This window comes from Gobius niger, assembly GCF_951799975.1.
Source record: "Gobius niger genome assembly, chromosome: 7".
Lineage (NCBI taxonomy): Eukaryota > Metazoa > Chordata > Actinopteri > Gobiiformes > Gobiidae > Gobius > Gobius niger.
In genome coordinates, this window is record NC_136858.1 from 38,679,529 (window position 1) to 38,694,575 (window position 15,047).

The 15,047-nt window shown below is 41.1% G+C and overlaps 1 protein-coding gene across 1 annotated transcript in view; it reads left to right on the forward strand.

The window, feature by feature from the left end:
* lamb1a (laminin, beta 1a) overlaps positions 1-15,047 on the forward strand; it is a 112,782-nt gene that overhangs the window by 53,302 nt on the left and 44,433 nt on the right. The window contains exons 17-19 of the mRNA XM_079560563.1: positions 5,671-5,814; positions 5,895-6,126; positions 8,982-9,145. Coding sequence (XP_079416689.1) covers positions 5,671-5,814; positions 5,895-6,126; positions 8,982-9,145 — 540 coding nt within the window. The remainder of the gene's footprint in view (positions 1-5,670; positions 5,815-5,894; positions 6,127-8,981; positions 9,146-15,047) is intronic.

Sequence of the window (15,047 nt, forward strand, 5' to 3'; positions counted from 1 at the left end):
GAAAGGGAGAAAACATTGACGAAAAAATGCGGGGAAAAAAGGACGAAAAAGTGATAAGAATTTGCCAAAAAAATGCAAATAATTTGACGACAAAGTGACAAAAAATTTGACCAAAAAAATTAGAAAAAAAATACGAAAAATTGAGGAAAAAATGGACGAAAAATTGAGGAAAACATTGATGAAAAAGTGACAAAAAATTGACAAAAAAGTGAGAAAAATTTGACGAAAAATTGCACACAAAAAAAAGGGCGAAAAAGTGATACGAATTTGCCCAAAAAAATGCGAATAATTTGACGGGGAAAAAAAATACAAAAAATACAAAAAATTGAGGAAAAAATGGACGAGAAAGTGACAAAGAAGTGACAAAAATTTGACAAAGAAGTGACAAAAAATGACAAAAAAAATGAGAAAAAATTGACGAAAAATTGAGGAAAACAGTGATGAAAAAGTGACAAAAAATGTGACGAAAAAAATTAGAAAAAAATTACGAAAAATTGAGGAAAAAATGGACGAAAAATTGAGGAAAACATTGATGAAAAAGTGAAGAAAAAATGACAAAAATTGACAAAAATTTGACTAAAAAGTGAGAAAAAATTGACAAAAAATTGCAAAAAAAAAAGGACGAAAAAGTGATACAAATTTGCCCAAAAAATGCAAATAATTTGACGGGGAAAACAAAGAAAAAAATTACTAAAAATTTAGGAAAAAATGGACGAGAAAGTGAAAAAAAGTGAGAAAATTTTGACAAAGAAGTGACAAAAAATGACCAAAAAAAATGAGAAAAAATGGACGAAAAAAGGACGAAAAAGTGACAAAAAAATTACAAAAATTGACGAAAAATTGACGAAAAATTGACGAAAAAAAAGACAAAAAGTGATACGAATTTGCCAAAAAAATGCAAATAATTTGACGAAAAAGTGACAAAAAAGTCACGAAAAAGTGACAAAAATTGACAAAAATTTGACAAAAAATTAGAAAAATTTGACGAAAAATTTAGAAAAAAATGGACTAAAAAATGATAAGGATTTGACCAAAAAAAATGTGACTAATTTGATGAAAAAGTGACAAAAAAGTCACGAAAATTTGACAAAAATGAGACGAAAACAAGGATGGAAATGTGAAAAAAGTGACAAAAAAGTGACGAAAAAATGCGAAAAAAGTGACAAAAAAATGACGAAAAACGGACAAAAAATATTTAAAAAAAGTGAGAAAAATTTGACGAAAAATGCGAATAATTTGACGAAAAAGTGACAAAAAAGTCACGAAAATGTGACAAAAATGAGTCGACTGCCCGACAAAAAAAGTGATGAATAAAAATCTGACGTGAGGAAAAAGATCCATTTAGTTTTGTAGGTCTTTCAAATGAGGCGTCACACTGGCCTACAGGGTTTGGGTAAAGCTGAACTGGAGAAAATGCTCTCGGTTCAGGCGGGAGTTAAGAGGTTAATAAACAGGATTTATGCACAGCGCTGTGAACATTTTCCACACAGAACGTTCCATTAAAAATGTGCTTTTTCATCCATTTGTTGTGAAAACTGTTGTGAAAACATGACCAAACCCACGGAAGTTCCTCAAAGCCGAGGACTCAGACTCTGAAGAACACCTGATCCTTTGTTCTCGCGCCTCTGTGGTCCCGCCTCACTTCCTTTATCGCGTCGTGTCATCCTTTAATTACAGCCGAGGTCCGTTTGAACAAGTCCGGGCTGGAGCGGGACGTGGATCCCAAAGCCTCGTTCATGAATCTCTCAGCGCCGCCATCAAACGGCCTCAGACGCTGTTATTCTGGGCTGTCGGGACTTGTGCGCCCTCGCCCCGAAGTCCCGGTTCAGCGGCGGCGGATTAGTCCTGGTTTAGTCTCATCTTCAGTGCGGATCGGGTCCAGGTTTAGCTCAGTTTAAGTCCTGGTTTAGTCTCATCTTCAGTGCGGATCAGGTCCAGGTTTAGCTTAGTTTTAGTCCAGGTTTAACTCAGTTTTAGTCCTGGTTTAGACTCATCTTCAGCGCGGATCGGGTCCAGGTTTAGCTCAGTTTTAGTCCAGGTTTAGCTCAGTTTTAGTCCTGGTTTAGTTCAGTTTTAGTCCTGGTTTAGTCTCATCTTCAGTGCGGATCGGGTCCAGGTTTAGCTCAGTTTAAGTCCTGGTTTAACTCAGTTTTAGTCCTGGTTTAGACTCATCTTCAGCGCGGATCGGGTCCAGGTTTAGCTCAGTTTTAGTCCAGGTTTAGCTCAGTTTTAGTCCTGGTTTAGTTCAGTTTTAGTCCTGGTTTAGTCTCATCTTCAGTGCGGATCGGGTCCAGGTTTAGCTCAGTTTAAGTCCTGGTTTAACTCAGTTTTAGTCCTGGTTTAGACTCATCTTCAGCGCGGATCGGGTCCAGGTTTAGCTCAGTTTTAGTCCAGGTTTAGCTCAGTTTTAGTCCTGGTTTAGTTCAGTTTTAGTCCTGGTTTAGTCTCATCTTCAGTGCGGATCAGGTCCAGGTTTAGCTTAGTTTTAGTCCAGGTTTAACTCAGTTTTAGTCCTGGTTTAGACTCATCTTCAGCGCGGATCGGGTCCAGGTTTAGCTCAGTTTTAGTCCAGGTTTAGCTCAGTTTTAGTCCTGGTTTAGTTCAGTTTTAGTCCTGGTTTAGTCTCATCTTCAGGGCGGATCGGGTCCAGGTTTAGCTCAGTTTAAGTCCAGGTTTAGCTCAGTTTAAGTCCTGGTTTAGTCTCATCTTCAGTGCGGATCGGGTCCAGGTTTAGCTCAGTTTTAGTCCTGGTTTAGCTCAGTTTTAGTCCTGGTTTAGCTCAGTTTAAGTCCAGGTTTAGTTCAGTTTTAGTCCTGGTTTAGTCTCATCTTCAGTGCGGATCGGGTCCAGGTTTAGCTCAGTTTTAGTCCAGGTTTAGCTCAGTTTTAGTCCTGGTTTAGCTCAGTTTTAGTCCTGGTTTAGCTCAGTTTTAGTCCTGGTTTAGTCTCATCTTCAGTGCGGATCGGGTCCAGGTTTAGCTCAGTTTTAGTCCAGGTTTAGCTCAGTTTTAGTCCTGGTTTAGCTCAGTTTTAGTCCTGGTTTAGCTCAGTTTTAGTCCTGGTTTAGTCTCATCTTCAGTGCGGATTGGGTCCAGGTTTAGCTCAGTTTTAGTCCATGTTTAGTCTCATCTTCAGTGCGGATCGGGTCCAGGTTTAGCTCAGTTTTAGTCCAGGTTTAGCTCAGTTTTAGTCCTGGTTTAGTCTCATCTTCAGTGTGGATCGGGTCCAGGTTTAGCTCAGTTTTAGTCCAGGTTTAGCTCAGTTTTAGTCCTGGTTTAGCTCAGTTTTAGTCCTGGTTTAGCTCAGTTTTAGTCCAGGTTTAGCTCAGTTTTAGTCCTGGTTTAGCTCAGTTTTAGTCCTGGTTTAGTCTCATCTTCAGTGCGGATCGGGTCCAGGTTTAGCTCAGTTTTAGTCCAGGTTTAGCTCAGTTTTAGTCCTGGTTTAGTCTCATCTTCAGTGTGGATCGGGTCCAGATTTAGTTCAGTTTTAGTCCAGGTTTAGTTCAGTTTTAGTCCAGGTTTAGCTCAGTTTTAGTCCTGGTTTAGTCTCATCTTCAGTGTGGATCGGGTCCAGGTTTAGCTCAGTTTTAGTCCAGGTTTAGCTCAGTTTTAGTCCTGGTTTAGTCTCATCTTCAGTGTGGATCGGGTCCAGGTTTAGCTCAGTTTTAGTCCAGGTTTAGCTCAGTTTTAGTCCTGGTTTAGCTCAGTTTTAGTCCTGGTTTAGCTCAGTTTTAGTCCAGGTTTAGCTCAGTTTTAGTCCTGGTTTAGCTCAGTTTTAGTCCTGGTTTAGTCTCATCTTCAGTGTGGATCGGGTCCAGATTTAGTTCAGTTTTAGTCCAGGTTTAGTTCAGTTTTAGTCCAGGTTTAGCTCAGTTTTAGTCCCGGTTTAGTTCAGTTTTAGTCCAGGTTTAGTCTCATCTTCAGTGTGGATCGGGTCCAGGTTTAGCTCAGTTTTAGTCCTGGTTTAGCTCAGTTTTAGTCCTGGTTTAGTCTCATCTTCAGTGTGGATCGGGTCCAGGTTTAGCTCAGTTTTAGTCCTGGTTTAGTCTCATCTTCAGTGTGGATCGGGTCCAGGTTTAGCTCAGTTTTAGTCCAGGTTTAGCTCAGTTTTAGTCCAGGTTTAGCTCAGTTTTAGTCCAGGTTCAGCTCAGTTTTAGTCCAGGTTTAGTTCAGTTTTAGTCCTGGTTTAGTCTCATCTTCAGTGTGGATCGGGTCCAGGTTTAGCTCAGTTTTAGTCCAGGTTTAGTCTCATCTTCAGTGTGGATCAGGTCCAGGTTTAGCTCAGTTTTAGTCCTGGTTTAGCTCAGTTTTAGTCCTGGTTTAGTCTCATCTTCAGTGCGGATCCGGTCCAGGTTTAGCTCAGTTTTAGTCCTGGTTTAGCTCAGTTTTAGTCCTGGTTTAGCTCAGTTTTAGTCCTGGTTTAGCTCAGTTTTAGTCCTGGTTTAGCTCAGTTTTAGTCCTGGTTTAGTCTCAGTTTTAGTCCAGGTTCAGTTCAGTTTTAGTCCTGGTTTAGTTGTAGTTGGAACATGTTGAACTGGCAACGACCCTTTAGCGACGCTTTTATCGACAAACCAATGACCTGAGGCTGATTCAGTCTCTCCACAATCAGCCCCATGGATGTTTTATATTAGTTAATCAGAACGGAGGAAAAGTCCGGTGAGGTTTTTATAAAATCCCTAATCTGTTGGCCTGTTAGAAAACTTGTTCTCCAATTTAAAACCATTATCAGTGTTTTATCCCATGGTCTGGGTGAATACTGGATTCTGATTGGCTGGTGCATTATTTTGGTGTAACCGCACACGTAGTCCGGTAGTTAAATCACTGGGATGTCACTCCGCTGTGGCGTCGTCATAGCAACGCCTGACACAGCTGAACCAGATAAAGGCGTAATTAGTGACTGACAGGAACGTATGAGATGGATTTAGTGTTTGCTAAATGTTTGTAGAGGAGAGTGAGCAGCTAGGTTAGCTACTGTTAATAACATATGAGCTTTACATTTCTATTGGAAACGGTTAAGGCTATTCATCATTTTCAGACGTACATAAAATGATCCTGCATTGAAGCATCTTTGTCTGGATTAGTAAAGTCAAACATGTTAGTTTGAGTTGGGGGGGCCCAGGTGTGAGCGACTCCACCGCAGCTGTTTCCATAAACAGTTGAGCTGGTTGAGCTAGCTAGCTTTAGCTTCAGGTTAAACCTTGTAAAAGGTAAATAACTCCTGCCCACGAGTGCCGCATATCGGTGTTTCCTTCCAGGGAAAAGTGTTTCCGGGTTAGTCCTGTTGTGTTGTGATTCTGTGCTGATGTTGTGTCGTTGAGCCTGACTGAGATCCTCGTAATAGCTGCGGAGAATGACTCGCTCTGAGACCAGCCTTCAGTGACCGGCTAATAACCCACACAAAATAGTCCCGTAGTCTGGCAGATTTAGTGAGTTTAGTCAATGAAAAAACGTTTATTATAAATGTTAGGTTTGTGGGACCCTGGTATAAGCGGATTAAACAACGAGGAGCCGCGTTAGACGTTATAATGCAGGAGGAACAACACTGTGTCGGGCGTTAGAACCGTCTAACGCGGCTCCCAGGTGTTTAATCCTTACATATTGCTCTGATTAAACACATGTATTAAGTCCGTATTCCGTGTTCATTCTGATTTGTGTTGTTGGGACGTCCCCAGAATGCCAGTGCGACCCCCAGGGCTCCCTCAGCACCGTGTGTGACCCCAGCGGAGGCCAGTGTCAGTGCAAACCCAACGTCGTGGGGCAAAACTGCGACGCCTGCGCCCCCGCCACCTTTCAGTTCGGACCCAACGGCTGCAGAGGTGAGAACCCCCGAAAACCAAACCTGTCCCCGATATATCAGAGTCTCCCTAACCCCCCCCCTCCCTCTGTCCTGTCCCAGCCTGTGAGTGCGACCCGCGGGGCTCCTTCAGCCCCATGTGTGACCTGTTCTCGGGGCAGTGCGGGTGTGTGCCGGGGGCCGCGGGCCGCCAGTGTGACCGCTGTCTGCCCGGGCACTGGGGCTTCCCGTCCTGCCGCCTCTGCAGCTGCAACGGGCACAGCCAGGAGTGCCATCCGCAGACGGGACGGTGCCAGGAGTGCAGGGACCACACGGCCGGACACAGCTGCGAGAGGTGAGGCTGTGGGGGGGGCTCGACCGGGGGGGGGGCGACGTCAGGCCTGGGGTCAAACCATCATAGAACCTCTGGCACTCGAGAGGATGTTGTGGAATATTATTACAACAAATACCTGTTAAAGTATTGTAGAAATATGAAAAATACTCTCAAAGTCTTCAGGACATTTAGGCTTTATTATGACTAGGGCTGCTCGATTATTGAAAAAATAATAATCACGATTATTTTTGTCATAATTGAAATCACGATTATTCAAACGATTATTTGTTGCCTTTAAAAAATCCATCAAAAAAGTGACAAAAATCCATAAAAAAAGTGACAAAAATCCAGCAAAAAAGTGACAAAAATCCATCAAAAAAAATGACAAAAATCCATCAAAAAAGTGACAAAAATCCATCAAAAAAATGACAAAAATCCAGCAAAAAAGTGACAAAAATCCATCAAAAAAGTGACAAAAATCCATCAAAAAAGTGACAAAAATCCAGCAAAAAAAAAGACGAAAATCCATCAAAAAAATGACAAAAATCCAGCAAAAAAAGACAAAAATCCAGCAAAAAAGTGACAAAAATCCAACAAAAAAAGACAAAAATCCATCAAAAAAGTGACAAAAATCCATCCAAAAAAGACAAAAATCCATCAAAAAAGTGACAAAAATCCATCATAAAAGTGACAAAAATCCATCAAAAAATTGACAAAAATCCAGCAAAAAAGTGACAAAAATCCAGCAAAAAAAAAGACAAAAATCCATCAAAAAATTGACAAAAATCCAGCAAAAAAGTGACAAAAATCCAGCAAAAAAAAGACGAAAATCCATCTTTTTTTTTGATGGATTTTTGTCACTTTTTTAATGGATTTTTTTAAAGGCAACAAATAATCGTTTGAATAATCGTGATTTCAATTATGACAAAAATAATCGTGATTATTATTTTTTCAATAATCGAGCAGCCCTACTGAGATATGTTCTTACCTGAGCTGTGACGAGTTCTTTAGGACCTGTCTGTTCTTAAAATTAAACAATGTGGATTTTCTAAGCGGATAAAAGGGGGAACTATATTGTAAGGCGTAATAATACCAGGAGTAGTTCGAAATCCGCGCAGTAATCTTCACTTTACTGCGCGGATGCTAAACTACTCCTGGTATTATTACGCCTTACAATATAGTTCCCCCTTTTATCCCCAGACAGGTCCTAAAGAACTCGTGAAAGCTCAGGTAAGAACATATCTCAGTATGGAAAAACACTGGCCTGTTCCTTTAAAGAACACACCTGGGTCTCACGCATGGAAACACACAGATTGTAGCTCATTTGCATCCGTTGTCCCACACTCTCTCTCTCAAACACACTCTCGTTCATCCTGGCCTATTGTACATGTTTTTAGTGGTTGGGAAACCAGAGTACCCGGAGGAAACCTACACAGACATGAGGAGAACATGTAAACTCCATGAACAAAGGCCCCGTCTGGCCTGGGTGGGACCTGGGACCTTCTACTTCTTCTACTTCTACTGCGCCTCTACTTTATATTTGATCATTGAATGTGTTTGGAAACACAGTGAACTGTCTTGATAAACGACCCCCTTGTTTTTCTCTTGTTCCAAATGGTTTATTCCAGTGATTCTCAGCTGGGGAGTCGGGACCCAAACGTGGGTCACAGAACTGTTTTCAGTCACAATCCTTTTCCAGGGCACATTTATTTGGTTATAAATATATATAGAGCATAGGGCTGTGCAATTAATCGAAATTCGATTACGATTTCGATTACAACAGTAAACGATTACAAAATTAGCATAATCGCAAAAAATCGATTATATATATTTTTTTCAATTTTTATTTTATTTTTTTTCAATTTTTTTTCTTCAAATGTTTTTTTTTCAATTTTTTAATTTTTTTCACTTTTTTGATGGATTTTTGTCATTTTTTTGACGGATTTTTGTCACTTTTTTGCTGTTTTTTGTCACTTTTTTGCTGTTTTTTTGTCTTTTTTCTGCTGGAATTTTGTCATTTTTTTGCTGGATTTTTGTCACTTTTTTAATGGATTTTTTTAAAGGCAACAAATAATCGTTTGAATAATCGTGATTTCAATTATGACAAACATAATCGTGATTATTATTTTTTCAATAATCGAGCAGCCCTAATAGAGCACTTTTCCACCTGCATTCACAGTCTCACACACACCAGTGTTCGCAGACCCCGGGGGTTAGAGGAGAAGATTAAATCACTATTTATCCAACTGTAAAGCTGTGAAGTCGCACTATCTCTGTCACAGCCTTGACTGTGGGGCTCAGACTCTTGCGTATCAGTCTCAGGGATTTATCCCTTTTCTGTGGAAGCTCAGGCAGACTTGAATGGCAGGACTGGGGCAATGTCTCGAGTTCGTGTCTCCGGGTCCTGCACCGATGGGAAATAACCTTCTCCTGTAGAAGACATTCAGACTGCTGCCGATTCTCCATCTCTCCTCAAACACCATTGTCTCGAACACTGGGAGCAAGGAGGAGGAAGTGTCTTGCCAAGGACACGACGACTGTTCACCTGCAGGAGCCGGGATTCAAACCCCCCCAGTTCTACCACTGTCGCCCCAACATTTCCAACATCTTGGACTTTATACTGCTCTAAACTGGATCAGTAAAAATGACCGTTCTCATCATTTCAGGTTTATTTAATGTTCTTTAAACAATACTTTGTGGAGAAATATCGCATTTTACATGATGTAAAAGAAAGGTCATTATTATTGAGATACCGACTTCCCATTCTAGGATCCTGGTGAGTCCTGACAGCCTCCGTTTGAGAGTCTGGACGATCACAGTATGAATAGTTCCTTAACCTTTCGTTGACTGACCTGCCGCCCCGTCCCGCCCCTCAGGTGCCTGGACGGTTACTACGGCGACCCCGTGCTGGGCTCCGGGGACCACTGCCGGCCCTGCCTCTGCCCCGACGGCCCGGGCAGCTCCCGACAGTTCGCCGGGACGTGCTACAGAGGAGACGGCTCGGTGCAGGCGGTGTGTGTGTGCGAGCCGGGATACAGGGGTGAGTTTCACTAAGTCACACTTTCCTTTGGCTAAAAACTCATGTGTGGCGTTTAAAGCAGCACTAAGTAACGTGTTTACCTTAATAAACCCTCCCCGTAGTCCCTGTGGGGGTGATACAAGTGTTTATGGGATGGTTGGAGGGTCTTTCATCGCCCCCTGGTGTCTCTGGCCAGAAAACCATGTTTGCAACTTCACTGCCACCGGACCGGAGCCGCCAATACACAGGCTGTGTCCGAACGTCCACACTCTTCCCTATATAGTGACTGTATAGTGGTCACATGTTGTAGGGGTGTCCGAATGTCCAGAGAGAGAAAAGTAGTGCACTCGAAATTTCCCACAATGCATCTGGAAAAGTAGTGATCATCGATGGTCACTAAACGGGTCAATATTTCCCACAATGCACTGGGAGAAGAGCCTGACAGAGACAGGTCTGTGAACTAAACACGACTGAAGTAAATCAGCTGTTTCAGTCGAGTGTTTGTGTTTCTCAGGAATAAACGACCTAAATATAAACGGTTACGGTGAAAAGATGCTAACGTTAGCTGCTAACCTTTAGCTGGAGCTGTTAAATGACCGACAGCTTCATGCTAACGTTAGCTGCTAACCTTTAGCTGGAGCTGTTAAATGACCGACAGCTTCATGCTAACGTTAGCTGCTAACCTTTAGCTGGAGCTAAATGACCGATAGCCTCATGCTAATGTTAGCTGCTAACCTTTAGCTGGAGCTAAATGACCGATAGCTTCATGCTAACGTTAGCTGCTAACCTTTAGCTGGAGCTGTTAAATGACCGATAGCTTCATGCTAACGTTAGCTGCTAACCTTTAGCTGGAGCTGTTAAATGACCGACAGCTTCATGCTAACGTTAGCTGCTAACCTTTAGCTGGAGCTGTTAAATGACCGACAGCTTCATGCTAACGTTAGCTGCTAACCTTTAGCTGGAGCTGTTAAATGACCGACAGCTTCATGCTAACGTTAGCTGCTAACCTTTAGCTGGAGCTGTTAAATGACCGATAGCTTCATGCTAACGTTAGCTGCTAGCCTTTAGCTTGAGCTGTTAAATGACCGATAGCTTCATGCTAACGTTAGCTGCTAACCTTTAGCTGGAGCTAAATGACCGACAGCTTCATGCTAACGTTAGCTGCTAACCTTTAGCTGGAGCTGTTAAATGACCGACAGCTTCATGCTAACGTTAGCTGCTAACCTTTAGCTGGAGCTGTTAAATGACCGATAGCTTCATGCTAACGTTAGCTGCTAGCCTTTAGCTGTAGCTGTTAAATGACCGACAGCTTCATGCTAACGTTAGCTGCTAACCTTTAGCTGGAGCTGTTAAATGACCGACAGCTTCATGCTAACGTTAGCTGCTAACCTTTAGCTGGAGCTGTTAAATGACCGACAGCTTCATGCTAACGTTAGCTGCTAACCTTTAGCTGGAGCTGTTAAATGACCGACAGCTTCATGCTAACGTTAGCTGCTAACCTTTTAGCTGGAGCTGTTAAATGACCGATAGCTTCATGCTAACGTTAGCTGCTAACCTTTAGCTGGAGCTAAATGACCGACAGCTTCATGCTAACGTTAGCTGCTAACCTTTAGCTGGAGCTGTTAAATGACCGACAGCTTCATGCTAACGTTAGCTGCTAACCTTTAGCTGGAGCTGTTAAATGACCGATAGCTTCATGCTAACGTTAGCTGCTAGCCTTTAGCTGGAGCTGTTAAATGACCGATAGCTTCATGCTAACGTTAGCTGCTAACCTTTAGCTGGAGCTGTTAAATGACCGACAGCTTCATGCTAACGTTAGCTGCTAACCTTTAGCTGGAGCTGTTAAATGACCGACAGCTTCATGCTAACGTTAGCTGCTAACCTTTTAGCTGGAGCTGTTAAATGACCGATAGCTTCATGCTAACGTTAGCTGCTAACCTTTAGCTGGAGCTGTTAAATGACCGACAGCTTCATGCTAACGTTAGCTGCTAACCTTTAGCTGGAGCTGTTAAATGACCGGCAGCTTCATGCTAACGTTAGCTGCTAACCTTTAGCTGGAGCTGTTAAATGACCGATAGCTTCATGCTAACGTTAGCTGCTAACCTTTAGCTGGAGCTGTTAAATGACAGACAGCTTCCTCTGGAATAATCCAGGCCATTCACGTAAAATCCATGTGAAGTAAAAGCGTATCTGACTCGTATTTATCATAAATATTCCACTGTCTCTGAGTTTGGTTTTTATCGTAGAAATACTTTATTCCCGGAGTTTAGCGACTTTTAGCAGATGTCGTCGCTCAATCTGCTGGTGTTCGGACACCGGGCTCTGAGCGACTTTCAGCGTCTCTGAGCTCACGCTGGAGTGTTGTTGTTTTTGTGATGACAGTAACGCCTGTAAAAGTGCCAAAACAGTCGTTCTGTTTCATAAAATAAACGTTTGTAACAATAAATAAATTCAGATAAAAAAACAGATCTGCAGCTGCAGCGCGGAGAAAGTCGTGTCTTGTGTCCGAATCGCCAACAGAATCAGTGACTATATAGTGCGGGCCTATGTAGTGAATGAGGGGTTAGGGAATAGGGTGGACATTCGGATACATACACACTAATAGAATCACGAAGAAGAAGCTAACAGGCTAACGGGCAAAGCTAACTGTGGGCTAGCGTCACTTTAAACAGTATTTACAGCCAAGTTTGAGTAAAAAAAACAAAATTCCATTGTATAATTGGATGCACAGTAACACTCTGTCCCTTCGCCTTTTCTGTCAGCGTAGGATTTACTCTCCAAGACAATTAATACATTAAAAAATCAAAACTTGCTACAACACCTGCTCTTGCGCTTATGGCCTCTAGGGTCAAGAGTTACTTAGTTCTGCTTTAACTCTGCATCCTTAATTTGAGCTCAAACAACAAAGTCACTTCCTCAATGCTGTCCCTGGACCAACAGCATCAAAACTTGGATCTTAAGATGTGTGGAAAAGTGGTGGCCTGTTCCTTTAAGAAGCATCAAAATAAATATAGTGAATAGTGAATTGGGCAACGCTGAACTTAAAGGAACAGGCCCCGTTTTTTCCACACTGAGATATGTTCTTACCTGAGCTGTGACGAGTTCTTTAGGACCTGTCTGATCTTCAGTCACGTAAACACAGCGCAGACGGCGTTAGCATTTAGCCTCTCCCTCTCTCCTCTATAGCTCCAAAACAGGTCAAGATAGAAGCTACCGAGCTCTTCCACGTTTTCCCTATTTAAATATGGTTACGTGAAGTAATAATACCAGGAGTAGTTCGAAATCCGCGCAGTAATCTTCACTTTACTGCGCGGATGCCAAACTACTCCTGGTATTTTCACACCTTACAATATAGTTCCCCCTTTTATCCGCTTAGAAAATCCACATTGTTTAATTGTGTGTAATTATACTTTGTAGTGTAACACTTCACGTAACCATATTTAAATAGGGAAAACGTGGAAGAGCTTGGTAGCTTCTATCTTGACCTGTTTTGGAGCTATAGAGGAGAGAGGGAGAGGCTAAATGCTAACGCCGTCTGCGCTGTGTTTACGTGACTGAAGATCAGACAGGTCCTAAAGAACTCGTCACAGCTCAGGTAAGAACATATCTCAGTGTGGAAAAACGCTGGCCTGTTCCTTTAAGTTAAAGCATTTGGACATTAAATCTCATGAAATGTTCCTGTTTTCTGCCTTTGTGAACCCTCTGTTCCGGTTCAGACCCAGCACAGCCCTGTCCTTAAAAAACCCATAACTTCTTACTGCGCTCCACACTTTACCCCTCGGGCTGACTGCTCCACACTTTGCCCCGTCCCACTGACAGACGGGGGCGAATGAGGCGCAATCGGGCGACGGGACAATGGAAACTCGTGAGGGTTTACAGCGGGGACATAAACACCCCCCCCAGGGCAGGAAGCGCCGCCCCCTCCCGCCTCTCGCTCCCGCCTCTCGCTCCTGTCTGGATCCGCTCTTTAATCTGAGGCGCTCGGTGACTCTGCGGGGACAGGAATGCACCACGTCGGGGGAAATGTGTTATTACACCGGGGGAATATGGAGTGAATCATTTTTTTGTCAAAAAAATGACAAAAAATGACAAAAAAAAATAATTAAAAAACAAAAAATGGACAAAAAACAAAACGAAAAAATGACAAAAAAACAAACAAAAAATGAAAAAAAATAAAATAAAAAAAACAAACAAAAAAATTACAAAAAAATTACAAAAAAATAAAACAAAATTGACAAAAAAATGACAAAGAAATGACAAAAAAACAAAACAAAAAAATTACAAAAAACAAAATGAAAAAATTACAAAAAATGACAAAAAACAAACAAAAAAATGACAAAAAATGACAAAAAAATAAAACAAAAATGACAAAAAATGACAAAAAACAAAATGAAAAAATGACAAAAAATGACAAAAAACAAAACAAAAAAAATGACAAAAAATGACAAAAAATGACAAAAAAAATGACAAAAAACAAAACAAAAAATTACCCAAAAAAAATAATAATAATAAAAAAAAAATGACAAAAATGACAAAAAAACAAACAAAAAAAAAGACAAAAAACAAAATGAAAATGTGACAAAAAATGACAAAAAAAACAAACAAAAAAATGACAAAAAATTATAAAAAAATAAAACAAAAATGACAAAAAATGACAAAAAGTAACAAAAATGAGTTAAATACCCCCCACGACTTGTCTCACATTTCTAACAGGATCAGCCGTTTTCCTGGAGCCTCGCGTGCAGCTGCGGCCCGTAAACCCCCCCCGTCCCGCCTCTCGCTCCTGTCTGGATCCGCTCTTTAATCTGAGGCGCTCGGTGACTCTGCGGGGACAGGAATGCACCATGTCGGGGGAAATGTGTTATTACACCGGCGGAATATGGAGTGAATCATACACTTTCTCCTTTGTTTAAACCAGGGGGGGGCGGGACAGGGGGGGGGTTTACGGGCCGCAGCTGCACGCGAGGCTCCAGGAAAACGGCTGATCGTGTTAGAAATATGAGACAAGTCGTGATATCTGAAGGGGCTGTTTCACCAGAGGGAGATGTGCCTGGATTTGAACGCCTCACATCCTCATGGAGACTGTTCCAGATTTTAGCTTTAGCCTCACCGTGTTTAGTCCTGACTCTGGAACCACCTCCCTGAAGTTCCCAGGGCCCGAGAACGAGCTGTCAGAGCTGCAGAACGTCCAGAACCAGGAAATACGACCATATTAGTCCAGCGCTCCGGTCTCTGCACCGGCTTCCTGTCACTCAGAGGATAGACTTTAAAACAGCTCTGCTTGTTATCTAAATGGATCTTTTTCCTCACTTCATCAGATTTTTTTAAATCTTTTTTTTGGGGGGGTTTCAACTCATTTTTGTCATTTTTTTTGTTTTGTTTTTTGTCATTTTTTTTGTTTTGTTTTTTGTCATTTTTTGTTTTGTTTTTTGTCATTTTTTTGTTATTTTTTGTCACTTTTTAGTCATTTTTTTGTCATTTTTTTTGTTTTGTTTTTTGTCATTTTTTGTCATTTTTTGTTTGTTTTTTGTCATTTTTTGTCATTTTTTGTCATTTTTTAGTTTGTTTTTTGTCATTTTTTTGTCATTTTTTGTCATTTTTTTTGTCATTTTTTTTGTCATTTTTTTGTCATTTTTTGTAATTTTTTTGTCATTTTTTGTCATTTTTTTGTCATTTTTTTGGTCATTTTTTGTAATTTTTTAGTAATTTTTTTGTTAGTTTTTTGTCATTTTTTTTGTCATTTTTTGTCATTTTTTGTCATTTTTTTGTTTGTTTTTTCTCATTTTTTTTTCTCATTTTTTGTCATTTTTTTGTTTGTTTTTTGTCATTTTTTGGTCATTTTTTGTAATTTTTTAGTAATTTTTTTTTGGTCATTTTTTTGGTTTTTGTTTTTGCTCGTTACAAGTCTTTTCATGACATGTTA